Below are 18,446 nucleotides of genomic sequence, written 5' to 3' on the forward strand. Positions count from 1 at the left end.
TAATTGGATATGTTGCTGGTTAGTTTCAATAACTAATTTAAAAAATTTAGAGCAATATAATTTTATAAAAGTTATTTTACCGAAAGAATGCACTTTTACGAAATCAATTGAACTGAAAGAAACGCTTGGAGCTCAAGACATTTCTTCTTCAACTCAGTAATTTTTCTATTTTCATTCTCGTTTTTACTTTCTTATATGTGGTTAAATTCTATTTTTTTGTACTTTGATTTTATACTCATCCCAGAGACATGATGTCGTTTCCGTTATCGACGTCATTCATTTTTCTCAACGATAACGGATATATATCAGGTCGTTTGGGCTCCTAGTGTGTATAGCGAAGGGATACGCAGTAAAAATGGGAAAAATGAGGTGCAAAAGATATGAAACTCTAAAGTTACTACGATACAGACTTTCATATTCTTTTCTTGTTTCTTCTCTTCCATCTATTTAATTTTTCGTGCTGGAACAAATTGAAATGAAACTTTTTTCAAGATGACAACTTTAATTTTTATATCATTGTTTTTCCTGTTATTATTTTACTGACCTTAATAAAATTAAAAAGATTTTAAAACTTTACTAATTAATAAAGCTTCTAAAATTTTACTATTTTTTAACATTTTAAATTTTATTTTTATAAAACAAATAAAAGAAACATCCAATATTTGAATCGGTTTATTACACCCTTTTGAAGATTAAATTTCGGGTTCGTTTTTTATTTGTTAAACACACAAAGGTACGGCGAATAATTTTTGTCACGCAATTCTCCTCCAATTCTCTTGGCAACACTCCGTTGTTATGGCCAACGATGATATCCTAAAGTGTATTACGTATTTGGATAGCTTACCATAAATGTAAATATTACCTCCATCATATACTTTTATCTCTCTCTATTATTTAACTGCTACTATTGAACGAGCCACGTAAAAACTTTAACTTGTAAATTTTATAATTTTTCTCATTTATTCCTAAATTTTTTTTATCCTTCTATAACTCTTCTAAATTAATAAAATTATTTCAGTTTAGTTAAACGTTTTACAATCTATTAATGCTGTCCTCTTTAGAAATTCAACCGATTATTATCATAGTTTGTAAAATTGTAATAAATTTTTGCTTCAAAAAAGTCTTCCATTTTTTTCACTACACTGAGAGACAATTTTATTTAATAGTAATAAAATTTTATTACTATTTAATAAAACGTTTATTTGGCTAATAAAGGGGAAGGGGAAGTAAACAAGAAGGTTAGGTTAGGATATCTCGTTGAAAAATGTTTATACTATTTATTTATTGAGATATTTATTAACAGATTTTACTGTGAAAATATATTTGAATATATTATAATTAATTGATGAATATTAATTTTTTTTTTTGAGATTAGATTTGTTTTAATGACTTAATATTCGTATAAATGACAGCAAATGAAAGCGACGCTCGTGGCTATTTTAATAAACATATAAGGTAAAAGTCCCAATAGATGGTCATGTACCAGTATATGATCACTCCATGTATTTGTATACCTATATTTGTGAATATAGATATACAAATACATGGAATGATCATATACTGGTACGTGATCATCTATTGGGGCTTTTACCTTATTAGTATTTAAGAAAATTTTATTCATATGAAATATAATTTTATTAATATTAACTAATTTTTCTTTTTAAGTCCAAATAAACTTTTTTATTACTATTAAATAAAATTGTCTCTCAGTGTAAAATATCTTCAGTGTAAAGCACTTTAACTTAACTGACCTCCAAAAATCTATTCAGAAATAGAAGAAATCCCAAAAAAAAGTCCTGATTCTTTTTTACTTTATTTCAAATCCATTCAATCGATAAATTGTTACGTAACTGAAGGATTTCAAAGTCCTCTCAATCTCAACGTTCTTCAAAGTCTCTAAAGTGCTTTATATATACAACACACTATTTTTCTTTACAGTTGGTTGATCAAGCTTTTGTGTTTAGTTCAATTGCAGGAGCTTTTATTAAGTGGATACAATTGGGCATGCTGTTGGTGCAGTAAAAAAAAAAAAAATACAAACTATTGAGATATATTTCAAATTTTTCTCTCATAATTATCAATTAATCTAGAGCTTTTTTCATTCTGGCGAGCTCACATTCAATCCATTGAAGTAATCAAGTTACAAATGAGATTATATTTGATTTTATTTAACCGTGATATGGAAATTTCCGATACCGGACTATTTTAATAATTACTGTTTTATTTTTTTAATCTTTTACCGTAAAGTCTTATCGTCGATAGTGCATTAGTACAGAGTGATAGAGCAATTTAGCATGAGCATGAGCATGAGCGCCACTGCTTGTGCTACAGGCGATTTTTAATTCGTTGATAATAACGTCAGGCCGGAAAAATTGAAAGCTATTAAAATCTGGCTCTTCATAAGTTCGTTAAATACTTTTCCTTTCATTATTTTCTGTTACATTTGCAATTAAGTTCGTTTATTGAATATTAATTAATAAAATGAATTCTATTGTATTCAATGCTAACGTCACTTTATTTTTATTTATAATTAATTGGAAAACTTAATCTCTTTGATTTAATTATCAGTGAATGAATTTTTATTTAATTTATTTCGAACATGGAAAAAGATACTTGATAGTTCAGAGTCATACACCGGGTCTGGGCCCATAACCTATTGGAGTTCTTAATAAGATACTAGTAAGTGAATATAATATGAACATTGAAAAAAAAAAAAAAAAAACTAATTGCTTCTAATTATTTATTTGGAATAATACCGGAAATTCATTCTTAAGGCGAAGGAATAAATTTTTCCGTTTTGAAAATATATATTTATATTTATATACGGATTTCTAGTGTACAGGCGTAATAACGCCCTTTTAAACCCTAAGCCTTATCATTCTGCTTAGTTAACTCTGCCTTATCATTGCGGCTGTGGACCGACTTGTGCCTTCTGTACCGCATTTGCCCTGATCCTCACCACTCGGATATTGGAACAGTAACATGGGAAAACCACAGAAAAAACTCATGTTAGTACAGTCGGAGCTGGGTTAAGTCTACAGTGACTTATAGGAAACTCTTCTTTATCGACCACTGGAGCATTAGGCCCCTCTCCTAGTGTTCAGAGATCCCTCGCGCTAGCCAACGCTGACTAGAGTGGTCATCCATTCAAGTTGTTGCTTAAAATGTGTGATCGCCCAAGTCAGACGTGTGCCGCCCGGATATCTCTGCCACTTCCAGAGGCTGGCGTATAATCACTGAAAAATATTGGTGCGTGCTGGGATCGAACCCGGGTCCCACTCTTTCGAAAAGCGAGCACCGAGCCGACCAGGCCATTGCCAACCTCTGTGCCGTTTTGAAAATATAATTTTTAAAGCATCCTAGTAAATCCTTTAAATACAAGAATACACTATAGTTCCGTTAACGTAGATTGGCTGTGTGTTGAGAGCACGTGTCTTTACATAACGAGGGTCGAGTATTCGAGTTCATCATTTGCCAGGATAATTAAAGTTTCCTTCTTTGCCAACAAAGATGTAGTTCAAAAATTAACTAAAGAGGATGCTAATGTCATCCGCATTTTTATTTTAACTATTTTTCATCGGGAATCGTAAAATTATAAGTTTAAACAAAATTTATTGTTGTTTAGCCTTACGGAAAAAAGAAAACTCGAAAAATTACAGTATATAATGCAACATGGCGGTTCGTGATGAAAACTGGAAAAATTACAGTTTTAAATGTAATTATTACAGATTTTGCAAGAATTACATTGTAGAATGTAATATTTACATTGAAAGCTCTGAATATTAAATTTAAAAAATGAATTTAGAAAAATGTTATTTCAAATTGTAATTTTTCTAGTTTTGATTACGACGGGACTGATTTTACATTTTATACTGTAATTTTTCGAGTTTTCTTTTTTCCGTGCTGATACGGTCATATATAACCAGATTGGGCAATATATTTTCAGATATAAAAATCAATCAAATCAGCAAATTTTTCCCCAAGACATTTTAATAACCAACCCAAAAAACCTCCTTGGCATTTTCCATTGTTACTCTTCCAACCCCTCACTTATCATCTCGTTTCTTATCGGGGGAAAAAATGTCAGTTTAATAGACGAGGCATAAAACCTGCAATAAATTCGTTATAAATTTTTTTCCAAGCAATGCAATAACCGTTAAGTCTAGAGTCTCGCCGTAAAAAATTTCTATTCTGTCCGTAAGACAGCTAAGCGTCACTCCTAGCTGTCGTAAAGCACTTGAGCGAGATAAAATTTAAGAAAGTTGATAGTCGCCCAGCAGAGCTTATAAACTAAAGGGACATAAGGGACGTCCAATGTCACGAGATAAAGATTAAAAGGTTAAGGGTTACGACTCCGGAGGTTCCGTCATAGATTTCGATGGTAAATATAAACGGGGCGAGGCTTTCACCCGCATAAACTTCGAGGTTCACCAGTACTGGATAGATAGATAGAGTGAGAGTATTCCTGTTTGCCGAATATCCTGAAACTGGAATAAGTAGGGTACGGTACAGGGTGTAGTAGCAACTAAGAGAGAACGAGCTACTGAATTTCGAGATAGGGCGTATGACCCGTTTTCTATCTCTATCATCATCGGGTCGCCAGTTGGCTCAGTTGGGTTTACCTCTGCTAGATTCTCTTCTCTCTACTCTCTACTTCAACCTTCCGCGTACTAGTATTGGGTGTGTGTATGTGAGAGTGTATATCGCGAGGACACACGAACACAACCCGAATGGATCCGAAACCGTTCCAGTATGGATGTGATTGCAGGGTGTGCAAGTTCTCTAGTATGTGAAAAAGAGAACACCCTATTGTATGTTATAGATATGATATCCATGTGTGTAGGAGGTTGTTTCGTAATGTATACATAGCCATTTGGCAAGTTCTCCACCCTAAAAGCTTGGACTGGTACTTATTCTGGGGAACACCCGGTGTTGAGCTGCCGAGCTAAACCGGAGACGAGCCCGACCACGACCAGACGACCTAGTGTAGCAGTTTGTGCTACACTAGCTCATGCCAATGTGTTCTCGAGTCTTTATTTCTTGTTAAAAGCTGATAAATAAAAGGATGAGAAAGTTTACTCGAAAATATGGAGATTGTAATTTAAGAATGTTATTGCCGCTATCTTTAGAAGGAAATTGGAGTTTCAAATTGGTCATTTTTGGTTTGGGAAATGCGAGAAGGGGTAAATTTCATAGATTATGAATTTTTTAAATAAAATAAAATTTGATATGCCAATATGTAATTTTTTGACCAAAAGTACAATGAAAAAAAAAATTAACTCGATTCGAGAGGAAAATTCTAGAACCAAGAAAATAATTTCGAAGAAGGTAATTCTCTAGAATCAAGACGAAAAACTCTTGAATTAAATTTAATTAAATCAATTAAAAATTTCTTAGTTTAAGAATTTTTTTACTCAAATCAAGAAGATGTTCTTCAAAATTATATACTTGATTCAAGACATTTTTTTTTCTGTGTAGTGCTCAAAATCTCCGACGGTAGGCGCATAATCGCTGAATCGTCTCCTTATTAGAGAGTTGAGTTATAAAATAAAAGTCTTCCTAAGAAGCTTTATTAAAATTGGTTTTTAATTAACCTAATTATCTTTAATTTCAAAATAAATTTTGTTTTACCCTTAAATAAAGACTGATATCGCGATACATGACCAGATAAGGCCGTATTTGATCAAATACGGATATCAGCCACATCAAAAATTTGAATCATGAGCAGTTAGATTAAAAACTGCAAAATTTGGATATCTGTCAAATTATATGAAATATTTTAAACAAAATCAAGGAATTTTTGCGACCTATTCTTTTCATAGAGACTAAAGGCAAATGCAAATGAAAGATTATAGCATTCAACCTCACTTGCTCTTCTATTCTTCCAACTTTCAAGATAGCTTGTACCTTGTATTGAGGCTTAAGCCGTAAATATGAGCAAAGCTTTGTGGTTTATTAGATGGCTGCAATAAAAAATATACAAGTTTAATATTATATCCGGGATTTCAAAAACGTTGACAAGCTTTATGTTCTATTTTTAATTGGGTTAAGTAAAAATAGATTGAATTTCAATAGGTATTGAATCAAATTGCTAAATATCTAAAGGTTGAATATTCGAAAAAAAGGAAAATGCTTTATTGAATTTAGTGGCAGCTTCAAAATTTTTAATTGCGAAACCGTTGACTTTTTTTTAATTATCCTCTTCTGTGGAGCGTTAAATTTTTTGTGTATTCAGTCAATAAAAAACCGACGCAAGGGTCAGATTAAATGGAACCGCTGGAAAACATTGATGATTGGAAAAAATATGTGGAAATTCGGAGATATGAGACAGCGTTCTAGGAGTTTTTTTTTTTTTTTTATTTTAATGAACTGTTTTTTTTTCTTGTATCAATATAAATAACTTTGAATATAAAATTTTTCTGTTATTAAAGGTTGACATTGCACTTAGCGGCTAACGATAAACGAGCAAGCAAATAACTGCTCACCCTACCGTCATCCAAATTGCCTCAATAAATTTTTATTCTGAATGGAATTTTTTTAGAATTGTACGTGACAATATTTAAATTATCCAGTAAAAGAATTGAATGCATAATGAATAAACAAATGCTAAAAACTAAATAGATAAAACAAGAGTCTCGAGTGAGCTCAAATGTTTTATGGTCTGAACAAAATTTAACGCGCGACCCAGTTTTAAACGGCATTGTATCTCAATATTTCCAATAACTCTGAAAAATTTAACTCTTCTGTCTCTTACTCATTCATGCGTTACTTCTATTCTATACAAGCTATTTTTCTCCTTTTATTTTTATTTAAAGAATAATACTTGCATTTTCTTCTTAGTTTGTTTGCCATCATTTTCAATGCTGTGGCACTCTGCTTTTGTACTAAAGAGTACCCACAGAAAATAAAATAGTACGAGAACAAGTAAACAGTTTTCTGTAGCTGACATAAAACGATTCAGCGCCTCAAAGATATTTGGCAGCTTAAAGTTATCACTTAAGTCGAACGTCAGTTTAAAGTAAAAACTATTTTTCATTCACTTCAATTCTTTCTTTGTTCCAAATGTTAAAAACAATTGTATTGTAGTTATAGGAGTTTTTAATATATTTTAACTAAAATTAAAATGGAAATTACTTATTCAGTTAGTAGTACTTAATAATTAAATTAAAACTAGTACGTTTTCTTCTCTTTTAACAATTTATCATAATAGCAATTTAATATTGCAAAACGGTTGTAGTAATAAGTACAATAATTATTATAATCACACGAGTGTTCATATTTGGAATGGGTGTATATTTAAAATCACAGGGCTAGAGGTTAAAGCTAAATTCACGGTTGAATACTAGTGTGTAGTGTGCTCATGTGAGCGTAAGTAGATTAACCACACTCAAAGTACCTGAAAACCAGCGAGTGTTAAAAGTGGCCACATAATATTGCGGTTTACTTACGATGGATACGTTCTAGATTATTCAAAATTAAAAAACACCTTTTTTATAATTATCTCTTGATATTTAAAGCATAACTGAGAAAATAAACCTGAATTTTCGTAGAGTGTACTTCAATAACTGTCAAGATTAAGTTTGAAATTTCTTCAAAGTTTATTACGCCTGGCTTGAATCAAATAATTTAACTTCAAGCTCGTTACATTTATTTCACAAAGAATTTTACTTTTATTGCTTACTTCTCCGCTGCAACTGGTTCTTCTATTGCATCAAATACTCGTTACTTCAAATATATGGATCTTCTTTGATGAGAATGCTTTTCAGTATTGCTGTGCAGAAGTTTCATAATGGAGTTTATCGTATTGTGCAGTAGCAGTACAGTACCTGACTCATTTTGAAATTGCATAGTTTGCTAACTCGCAAAAAGTGATTGTCTGGGGCTTTAATTTTAAACGAATGTTTTAGGTTTAAACTGTAGATGAATTATTGACTAATACTGTCAAATTTCCTTCACTTAATCACTAAAAGCTGGAATATGCAGAGAAATATTTTATACACTGTGTCTTAATTAATTTAAAAGGCAATTTTAAAGAGAAAAACTGTCGAGCTTAAATCGATCCTTGAGGTCGTTTACCTGCGGTAGTTTAATTTTATTCTGAAGTTTAAATTATTAATTACCTTCGTGCAATCAATAAGTTCTGCCGCTAATATTTGTTAAATTTTTTATTATTACATTTACCTTACAAAAAGTTATTTTTATAATTATTTTATCGATGTAATTCTTGTATAGAAATCACAATAAATTAATCTATTTTCACCACGCGTTTTATAAAATTTGCTTAATAGTGAGTTTGAAATTTGATTGTAACGGCACGAGAAAAAAATACCCAATTAAAGAAAAGAAAAAAAAAACACATTATTTTTCCGACGAAAATCAGTACATGTAAATAATTCTTGGTGGTCTTTGACGTCCTGCAGGTTTTCACCACTGTTAGTAACATAGCGTGACGAGACTTCCGGAAACGAATGTAATGGGAAACTTCACGGGTAGAATAAGCTGTGAAAAAATTAAAAGTCCCGAGACAATTTGAGCCGGAAGGATCTCAGCAAAAGGTAATGATGCCCTTAGACTGCATATAACTTTAATGCTGATGGATTGTGATAAAATTTTGAAGTAGAAGCATTTCAGTTTGTTCTATTTTTGTTTTCATGTTCCGTTTTTCAATTTTTTCTTTCCGTTCTTAAGTATTCTCTCTCCAAATCTTAAATTTCTTTCTTAATTTTTTAGTTTTGTTTTCCAATTTTTAGATTCCCTTTTACATTTAATAATTTTCCATTTTCAAGAATAAGTTGTCCTTTATTTTTTTACTTTTACTATTGAATTCTACTGAATCTGTAAGTTTTTGATTGTTCTGAAAAATTTACTGATTGATAAATTAAATGACAAATAAAAAAAAAATTTGTCATTGACATTTTATTGAATATCGAAAGAAATTAATCACAATAAACTTTCTACTATAACATAAAAAATACCGCGAGTTGTTAATAAATATCCGCACTATTATATTATATTTTGTCAGTGGAAATAAATCACGAGTCCGTTCGTAGATAAGCTATCTAGAATAAATAAAATTTTAATTTTATTGACAGAACGATAAAGTTTGTCGTATGAAAAATGAGATGTATAAATTTTCCCGTGATTGGCGTGTGACGATAACCAGCAATGTACAACCTCAAACTCGGTTTTCCGTGTCTGGTCTTCTGGATTATTGCCAAGATAATTTTAGATTTTATTCGACGCTCAATAGACCATTCTAATTCCCCGAATCTGCCATGCACACCTTCTCAATTGACGTACTCGCTACACGTTTTTAAACATTTTGTCGACAGACGTCAAGACCAAAAGAACATCCCAAAAGCCAAAACAAAACTTATAAATTGCTACTCACATTTTACATACTTGCAAAGTTAATTCATCACTTTAATAACCATCATCATTTTCATCAAAATTAATGTTCAGAAAAGTTTCATTGTTTGATTTATTTTTGCTACAACTTATCCATTCCTATTATAAAATTAATTTAAGATAGTCTTTCAATTATTCTATCATTATATATAATTTCTAGAAGAAATAATTCCTATAAAGAAGTTTTTTAATATGTCCATTTATAATTTTTGTTATGCCTTTATATGCTCATAAATGCCCTGCTACAAAAATTGACCATTTCAAGCCATATATTTGACTTGATAAGTCTTGATATGACTCAATATTCCTTTGTCAGACCTCATATGATTATTTATATCCATATACAATTTTTTAAACAAATTTACTTTTAAAAATTTCTAACAGATGGCGCATGATCACTAGATCGTCTCTTTACAAGAGAGTTGATTTTTTTATTTAATATGTTTATTGATGTAAACAATTCTACACTGGGTTAATTTAGGATTTGATAACAATTTATCCTAAAAACAAAATAAATATTGAATCAAAAATAACATACTCTTTACAAATATATGTAATGTAAATTTTATTATAAGTAGAGTCCACTACTTGTAACTGTAAATATATTAATAAAGATTCTTTGAACTTGAACAATTCTACACTGATAGAAGGATTTTTTTACAGTTAAAAATATTTGTTAATATTTAACGAATCATTTATTAGAGACCAGATTTTAGTATTAAAAAATATTTCTTAGTATTTAAAATAATTTATTTGTATTTAATAAATCTGATATTTATTTATTAAATATTAATAAATCTTTTTAAATACTAAGAAATATTTTTTAAGGACTAAAAAGTGGTCTAATAAATTATTTGTTAAATATTAATAAATTTTTTTAAGTATAAACTAATCCTTTTATCAGTGTACGTCTAAAAATTCAAGTGGTTTTTAAATTTTTCCCACAAATTCAAGTACAAATCATCTAAATATACAAAAATATATTTTAATAATACAAATATTTGTTAGAATCTATAGATAAAAACAAGTATTTTTAATTTTAAGCTAAATTCATAAATAAAGATATTTTTAAATGCAATTCTACGTCTAGATATTAAAGTCGGATCTATATAGCTTTAAGGAGAAATTTTTTCCGGAAAAAAGATGATCCAAAAATCATAAATGAAAATGAAATGAATAAAATTTAGTTTTTCTTTAAATAAATAATAAACTAAGTTGGCAAGAAAACAGAAATAATTAGATATTGGTAACATGAATAAAATGAATGTATTTGTTAGAATTGTTTGATCCATTCACTGAATTAAGTGAGGCTTAAGGGTAGGATGAATCAGTGAGTGGAAGAATGATGCGAGTCGTAGTATAACCAGACTATTAAAACGCCCGAATAACGAAAATCAAACGAGCTAAAAGATATAAAGTTAAATTAATGATTAAGACCCAGCCCATGTAGGAAATTCCGGCAAACTAATGCATCTATGACAAGGTAGTAGGCGGGGCCTGCGGTGGGTCTAAGTTAATTTTCAGAGTTTTCAATTGGCCGGGAATTTTAAAAATAGTCGGGACTGGGCTGTGACTGTGACACATGTAACACGTAAATATCCACACTTATGTATTCCCCCCCGAGGAGGAGCATCCAGGGTGCCAAAAGACGAGCATACCTCGGGTATGAGATCACGAGAGAGAAGAGAGACCTTCGCTCAAAGATCAGATGAGCACACTTAAAACTTAAAACTTTACTCAAGACTAAGAAGTAAAGTAAGGCCATGTGCCTCAGACGGGGACATTACTCGAACTAGTGCCTTACTAGCGTAAGCTCGAGCTTTTACTCACGTTTCATACTTATCTTTTAAGTTCGTGTAAACACTAACGCATTAATAGTTAATATTTTGCTTTTTCTAAAGTACAGACTTTATTATTGCTTTAATGTGTTGATCTTTAGTGAATTTTTTAGTGTTATTTTATAAATTCAATAAAGTGCAGTGATTGAATTTTACAAGTGATAAATTATTTGAAGGAAAAAATATTATTTTTTACCGTGAAATGATGACCCTGATGACAGACGTCGGGGGTTATGCGTACGACAGTCGGGCTTCTTATGACGGATACCACTCGCACCGCAGGCATTTTTACAACAATCCGGACAATGAGTTCTTGCAGGGCTACGTACCTGTCAGAAATGATGACCGTAATAGTCACCATACGAGGACAAGAAGTGCCGACAGTTCAACCTCTCCAGAAAGTGTTTCTTCTGGCCACTATCGGTATGACTTCATGATTTCATCGGGTTTCATGGTCTAAATAATGTCAACTTGTGTCTCATCTTTAATCATTTTTAATTATGCAATTAAGAAGTCAAAAAAATTTTTTCCTCCGATTTAATTATATGATAAATTGGATTTTTTTAGTTAAATTTAGTATCATTAGAAAATTTTATCTAAATTTTTGCCTTTCAAGGTTTCATACAATTGTAAAAAATTTTGCGTCAATGCGTCAAAAATTTTTATGTTAAATATTTAACACTTTTTTGTGTTGATTCAACAGAATAAATATTAAATTTACACATAAAAGTGTTAAATATTTAACATAAAATTTTTTACTGTAAATGATAAAAAATTAACTTGATTAAAAAAAAATTCTGTGATTAAAAATATCAAAAAATTATCAAGCCAAAATTTTTATATATACAATTCGTGATTCTCGGTCATAAAATGACTTTAGATTACTAGTATTAATACCATTAATTAAATAAAGAAAAATATTAAGATTTCAGTGAATAATACCGAGATTTTTTATTTCTTGTTAAAGTTTATTTATTTAGTTTTTTAGTGATGTTGAAGAAGATAATAAAGATAAAATATCGTGAGGTTATTTTTCTTGGCCTTAGAATTGTCTAGCTGACACATTTATCGGTGCACCAGCGAAAGTACGATCGAAAGTGTATTCAGTATCACGATGTCGAGTGGATATAAGTATAAGTATAAGGATTAACTTGATCTCTGATGTGTCAAGAGACTGATGATTGGTTTATTGGCCTTTAAACTGTTTTCACTTTATACATACACTCTTTAAGTATACTACATATCATTATTCTACTTATCGTATTAAAATATTGGTTCTATATTTTTAGCATAAATAATAATGCACAGTATATCCGTTTTAGACGGATTGTTCTTACAATTAAGGACGATATGTAGCAGAAATGACACTAGTCACCGACAATGACTAGCCCTGTAGTGTTTTTTGAGATAAAACCACAGTAATCCATAATTGTGGTTTATTTTTACGCTTAAACATTTATTATTACACGGAAAAAAGTAAACTGTAATAAATAACAGTCGATTTATAATAAGTAATGATCAAAAGCTAAAACTTACCATTTCAAACAGTAAAATCTTGATTTTACCATTCACTTTATAATATTTATCATTTAAACGTTACAATTTACTGTTTACATGGAAGAAAATACTATTTCAAACAGTAATATTCGCTATGTCAATGTCTAAAATAGTTAAGTATAATAATTAAGAATTCAGACTTTGATATTTATCATTTCGTACCTAAAAAATGATCTTATGATACCCGGGAAAAAAAGTTTAGATCTGCTCTGATATGCTCTTTTTTCCCGGGATATGTAAAAAGTATAAAATAAAGTTAGTAAATTTCTAATACAAGCAACGTCAATATTTACAAAGTAAAATGGTAAATTTTAAACGCAACGCTAAAAATCAAACTGTAATTATTGACTTGCTTGGACTGGTAAAATGTATATTTTAAAAGTATAATTTTTACTGTTTCAAATGTTAAATTCTCCCAGAGTGAGACCCCCTTCTCTTTCATCTGAGTTCCCCTTCTCCTCATAATATCGACTATATATTGAAATGGCAATTTTTACTGTTTGAAAGTCGTTATTTACTATAGTGACAGCTACTAATCACTTATTTTGGATATTAAATTATAAATTGTGGCTTTTATACTTTCTACATTAAGTTCTGTAATATTTATATTTTTGCCACCCCGTTTTCCGTTTTACTGTTTGAAACTACAAAAATTAACCGGAATCCGAGTGAATGTTACAATTTACTTTTTTCCGTGTAATTAATAAAATAGTCATTGTACGTTTCATAAGTCTCCGTGGATCTTAAAATATCTGTAGCTTGATAAAATATAGACACAAGCAAAAAATTTGCGGAAAAATATGAAAAATTGTTTTTTGAATTAAATGATTGAAAAAACACATTTTAGAGTAGAATTTTTATTTTATTTTAATATTTCAAAATATTCTGAAGAATAAATACATGAAATTTAAATAAAATGGTATCTATATGTTAGATTATAATTTGAATTCTTGAAAGCAATCTAAATATTAACAAGATGTTATGGTAATTTTCTGTGCAGACCTCAGTTTCGTTACATACCAGACTCCGACGATGCCTCGTCAGTGGTGTCAGCCGATGCGTCAGCAGATCCCGAATCGGCTTCGGCAGATGGCGATGAAACTAACGAAAGTGAGCAGGGTATTGAACATGTACCACATCCCCATGTATTAGACGCGACTTCACCCCACGGCGCCCGGAGATGTCTTCTGTGGGCGTGTAAGGCTTGTAAGAAAAAAACTGTTACTGTTGACAGGAGGAGAGCCGCCACATTACGCGAGAGAAGGCGCTTGAGAAAGGTTAGTTCCATCAAATATTAACGTTTTTTTCCGTTACATGTATGATGTACATCCTAAAAACTACTTATGTCCCATGACATTTTTTTAGACTTATTAAAAATATTATTTCATTTATATTTTTACCAAAAATTCATTTTTAATTAAGGGGCTGTTGAAAATTATTTTGTAATTGAATATTTAACTTTGCTTACATTAATCAATGAATTATTAAAATTTTAATTAGCAGTTTCATTCATTAATGTTTCCACAAAATGACCAACTTTTAAATGAATTTAATTTATTCTGTAATTAATTAAAAACCACAACTTTATTGAAATTTAATGACAGATAACTTTTAATGAAGTCCAATAATGAGCATTGAGTACTTGTGGAAAATATTTCAGGCTATATGTATTATAAACAAAATAATTAGAAAAAAATCAAATACTGAATGAATTTCCGATTTTTCATTGAAAAAATAAATTTAGTTAGACAGCTTCTAAAAACAGAACAATTAGTGAAGAATTTTGTTAATTAAAAGAGAGCGCTGCGGAATTTAAAGGGAGTTATTCATAGAATAGCTGAGCTTGTGTAACATATGTCCGAGGTTCATTACTATGTATACCCATTTACGAGATAATAAACCGTTGAAAGCAACCATAAAGTTTAAAACATTAGTTTGAATACTCATTTAACAATTTATTTACAAGCTGCTCAAATCGGTAATTGTGCAGACTATAAAACTTGGCTATGGAAACAGTGTAAGCATAAACTGATTACCGATACTACTCGAATGTAGTAGTAGCTTCTATTAAATTTTATGTCGTCATTACAATTACCCTTTTTTATTGTCTACTTAGATCGTTTTCTTTTAGTTGTCTATTATCTTTTTGTTTATTCGGTTGGTTGAACCACTTTTGATATCAGTGAGGACGGCAAAATTTCATAATTTATCATTTGTATTCATGATATGCATGAAGAAAAAAAAACAGCAATTATTACTGTTTCGTGCGTTGCTCAGTAGTGTTTTAGAAAGATGTAATGTGCAGAGTAGTTTTTACATAGCGCTCTGTACTATCTCAAGCATTTCAACCTCATTTTTTTCCAAAATAGGTAATTTTAAAAAGTAAATCGACATTCCAATTAGCAAATTGTCTAACTCTATTTTAGAGAATCTTCCATTTGTACGAAAAAACATTAGTTCAAAATTTATTATCACTTTGAAAAATAATTTAATATCTAATAGAGGTATAATACTTTGGTTTGGATCATTCAAATAATTTATAATTACACTATTGTTACATCAAAATGTTAAAAAATCACCCTCTAAAAAATAAGGAGTTAGACCAATTGCTAATTAGACCGTCGAAATTTTTTTTTAAGTTGACCAACAAAACTAAGATAAAAGTTGCAAGTTCAATTATACAGATATACTAAAAGGTAATGAAATTAAGTAAAGCGCGTCAGTTTGGAACAGTCATTGTTTACGGTTGAAAGTAATTTTGAAATGACGTTGAGTTAAATTAAACTTGAGTTTAAGTAGACAGAATCCCAATAAAATCTAGTTTGTATGCCGTTCCACACCCCTTATAATCCCATCAAACTCGATAATTAGATAGTATCTGAGTACTAGTTCGAAGGTTCTTGAGCTTGTTAAATGTGTACTGCCATCAGTTGGGAATAGAATCTCATTTAGCTTGATTGGTGTTGTAATGAAATTCGCTATAACTTAATATTCATTCAAATAGAAGCTTCCATTATTTGCATCCGTTTATTACTGCAATTTGAGTTATGAATTACTGTTATTATTATATAACAAAAAGGGTTTGATTTAACTTTAACATTAGGTCTGATATAGTAATATACACGGAAAAAAAAAAATTTCGTTCTGGTAACGTAACTGTAGAGTTACCACAACTATACACAGTTTACTGTTCGTTGTAGAGTTACAGTAACAAAATGTTATTTAGTTCTGATAACTCAGTGTTGTTGAGCTCTCAGAGCTCTACGGGATTGTTCTTAGAGCCAAACGGTATAGTTGGGAGCGCTCTACGTTGCGCAGTAGTGGAGTGCGCTGACATATTTCATAACCTTCTAAAATGACAAACAGAATTATTTTGTTACTAATCCATATTATTAAAAATATATGAGGACAATTAACTTCCTAATTCATTTATTTAAGGAAATATGTTTTTTTTTGTCAAATTGAATTTCGTTAGAACAGTTTTGTATTTATGGTTTTTCAAGGTTCATTTGCAGTGACTGTTAATTTAATTTATTAGTTGAATATATTGTGATAAGTGATAAGTTATCGGAATACATTAAAAAGACCCCATTTAACATAAAATAAAATTTGTTTTCGTTTATCTTTTCTTGTGCATATACGGTAGTGATTTTTTGTCCAATATTTGTTGATATAATTAAGAAAATAAGATAATTTTGTGACGACCATATTTTTATTTTACAAATAATTTTTATTTGTAATATAAATTCTATTATTATTTTATTTCTATTATAATACTATTCTTATTTGTCATATACAATTATTGTTGGCAATATAAATTCATCCTGCCGCATGTATTTATTAAATTTTCAATGCTAAATCGTAAAAAAAAATTACTAAGCAGACTTCCAAAAATTTGTTATAGTCTCAGAACGATCCTGTAGAGTTGTGAGAGGTAAATAACGTTTAGCTCTCAGAGCTCAACGATGTAGAGTTGCAGGAGCCAAACGGTATTGTTACTATAAGAATATGTTAACCTACTGGAACTTTTTACAACTAACTAACTACTATAGAGTTCCTATAGCAAAATTTTTTTCTCCGTGTACGCCAATTGATATTTTCTCTACAAAATTCAGCGTTTAAAATCTCCGACGGAGGGCGTATGATCGCTGAATCGTCTCTTTACAAGAGAATCGTCTCTATACACTGATAAAAAAATAACTTGACACAAGAAAAAAAATTCTTGAACCAAAAAAAATGTCTAATCTTGTATTCTTGGGTTAAGATTTGTTTCTCTTGAGCCAAATTATTTTTTTATTGGTGTAATTTTCACAGTAAACTTTTCAAGTGCTTTATTTTCTTCCCTTCCTTATTATAAATAGTAATATTGTCCGATAATATTAAATAATAGTTCACAAAAAATTTTAGACTATAATTGTTTGTAATTCAATGATTTATTTATTCTTCTAGCACTGTGATATTATTTTTGAAAAATTTATTAATATATTTATAGGTTAATGAAGCTTTTGAAGTGCTAAAAAGACGTACAAGTAACAATCCAAACCAGCGACTACCTAAAGTTGAAATATTAAGAAACGCGATTGAATACATCGAAAGCTTAGAAGCTCTCCTTCAAGGAAACCGGCCATCAGGAAACTCGGCGAGTCACGTTGCTACGGATAATATGGTAAGGAAATTCATTATTTAGCTTACCTTTTTTAGCGTTGTTTTATTCGCTCTTTATTATCTTCAACTTGGACTAAGAAAATTAAAAGTGAGGCAGTACGCTCTTTTCTTTGAGCAAATATTCTTGATAAAAAACCAGTAACTCGACTGTATTTAAACTTTACTCCAAGAATGGAGAATTTATTTTTGATGAATTCAATAATGGGTTTAGTCATAGCATAAAAAATAAAAATATGATTCAAAAATAATAAAAAAAAATCCGTGAAATTTAATCGTCAAATAAAGACCCGGAATTGCATTCACTCAACTGCAGACTTCCGTATTCGCATCACGACTCGATTATCGCAGTATAATAAACCAGAAATTCTCAATTGTCCGCCAGACTTTAGTGAAATTACATGGTTATTATATATAGATATTTGTATAAATAGTAATGCCGTTTTAGTGAATTTCATGAAAAGGATTTAATTTGATATTTATAATGCTAAGTAAATATAGATATTCATACAAAGGAATACATGTCGTTTATGACTTTAATTATTGTTTCAATTAAAACTGCTTGAATTAATTGCATTTTCAGAATTTATTAATGATGATTAAAATTTTATTTTTCGTTAATTATAATTGAATTTTTGGATCATCCGACAAAAAGATACCATCAATTTTGCTGACAAATAATTTAAAGCTAAACATTAATTACGCTTATTAAACATCGTATTAACTTTCGTTCAGTAAACATTTCGTTTTAATTAGAGGTTTATTAATATGCATTATAAACAAATGCGCATTCATTAACTATAATGCATTTCAATTTAATAAACAATTATTAAATATTTAATGCTTGGAAATAGTTAATAGTTTTTTTCAAAAATATAATCATAATTTATTTTTATTTAAACGTTATTATTTTCATCCCAAATAATATTCTTTTGAAATAAATCACTAGCATTTTATTATTGCAATAAAAATCCCGATCAC

General features: G+C 29.9%; 1 protein-coding gene across 1 annotated transcript in view; it reads left to right on the plus strand.

Moving 5' to 3' along the window:
- The first annotated feature begins 11,145 nt into the window (after positions 1–11,145).
- The window catches only part of LOC123266749 (transcription factor SUM-1), a 41,447-nt gene continuing 34,146 nt past the window's right edge, over positions 11,146–18,446 (plus strand). The window contains exons 1-3 of the mRNA XM_044731146.1: positions 11,146–11,669; positions 13,804–14,080; positions 17,296–17,469. Of these exons, the coding sequence (XP_044587081.1) occupies positions 11,449–11,669; positions 13,804–14,080; positions 17,296–17,469 (672 nt within the window). The 5' untranslated portion in view covers positions 11,146–11,448. The remainder of the gene's footprint in view (positions 11,670–13,803; positions 14,081–17,295; positions 17,470–18,446) is intronic.

The sequence above is a fragment of the Cotesia glomerata genome, linkage group LG6 (assembly GCF_020080835.1).
Source record: "Cotesia glomerata isolate CgM1 linkage group LG6, MPM_Cglom_v2.3, whole genome shotgun sequence".
Classification (NCBI taxonomy): Eukaryota; Metazoa; Arthropoda; class Insecta; order Hymenoptera; family Braconidae; genus Cotesia; species Cotesia glomerata.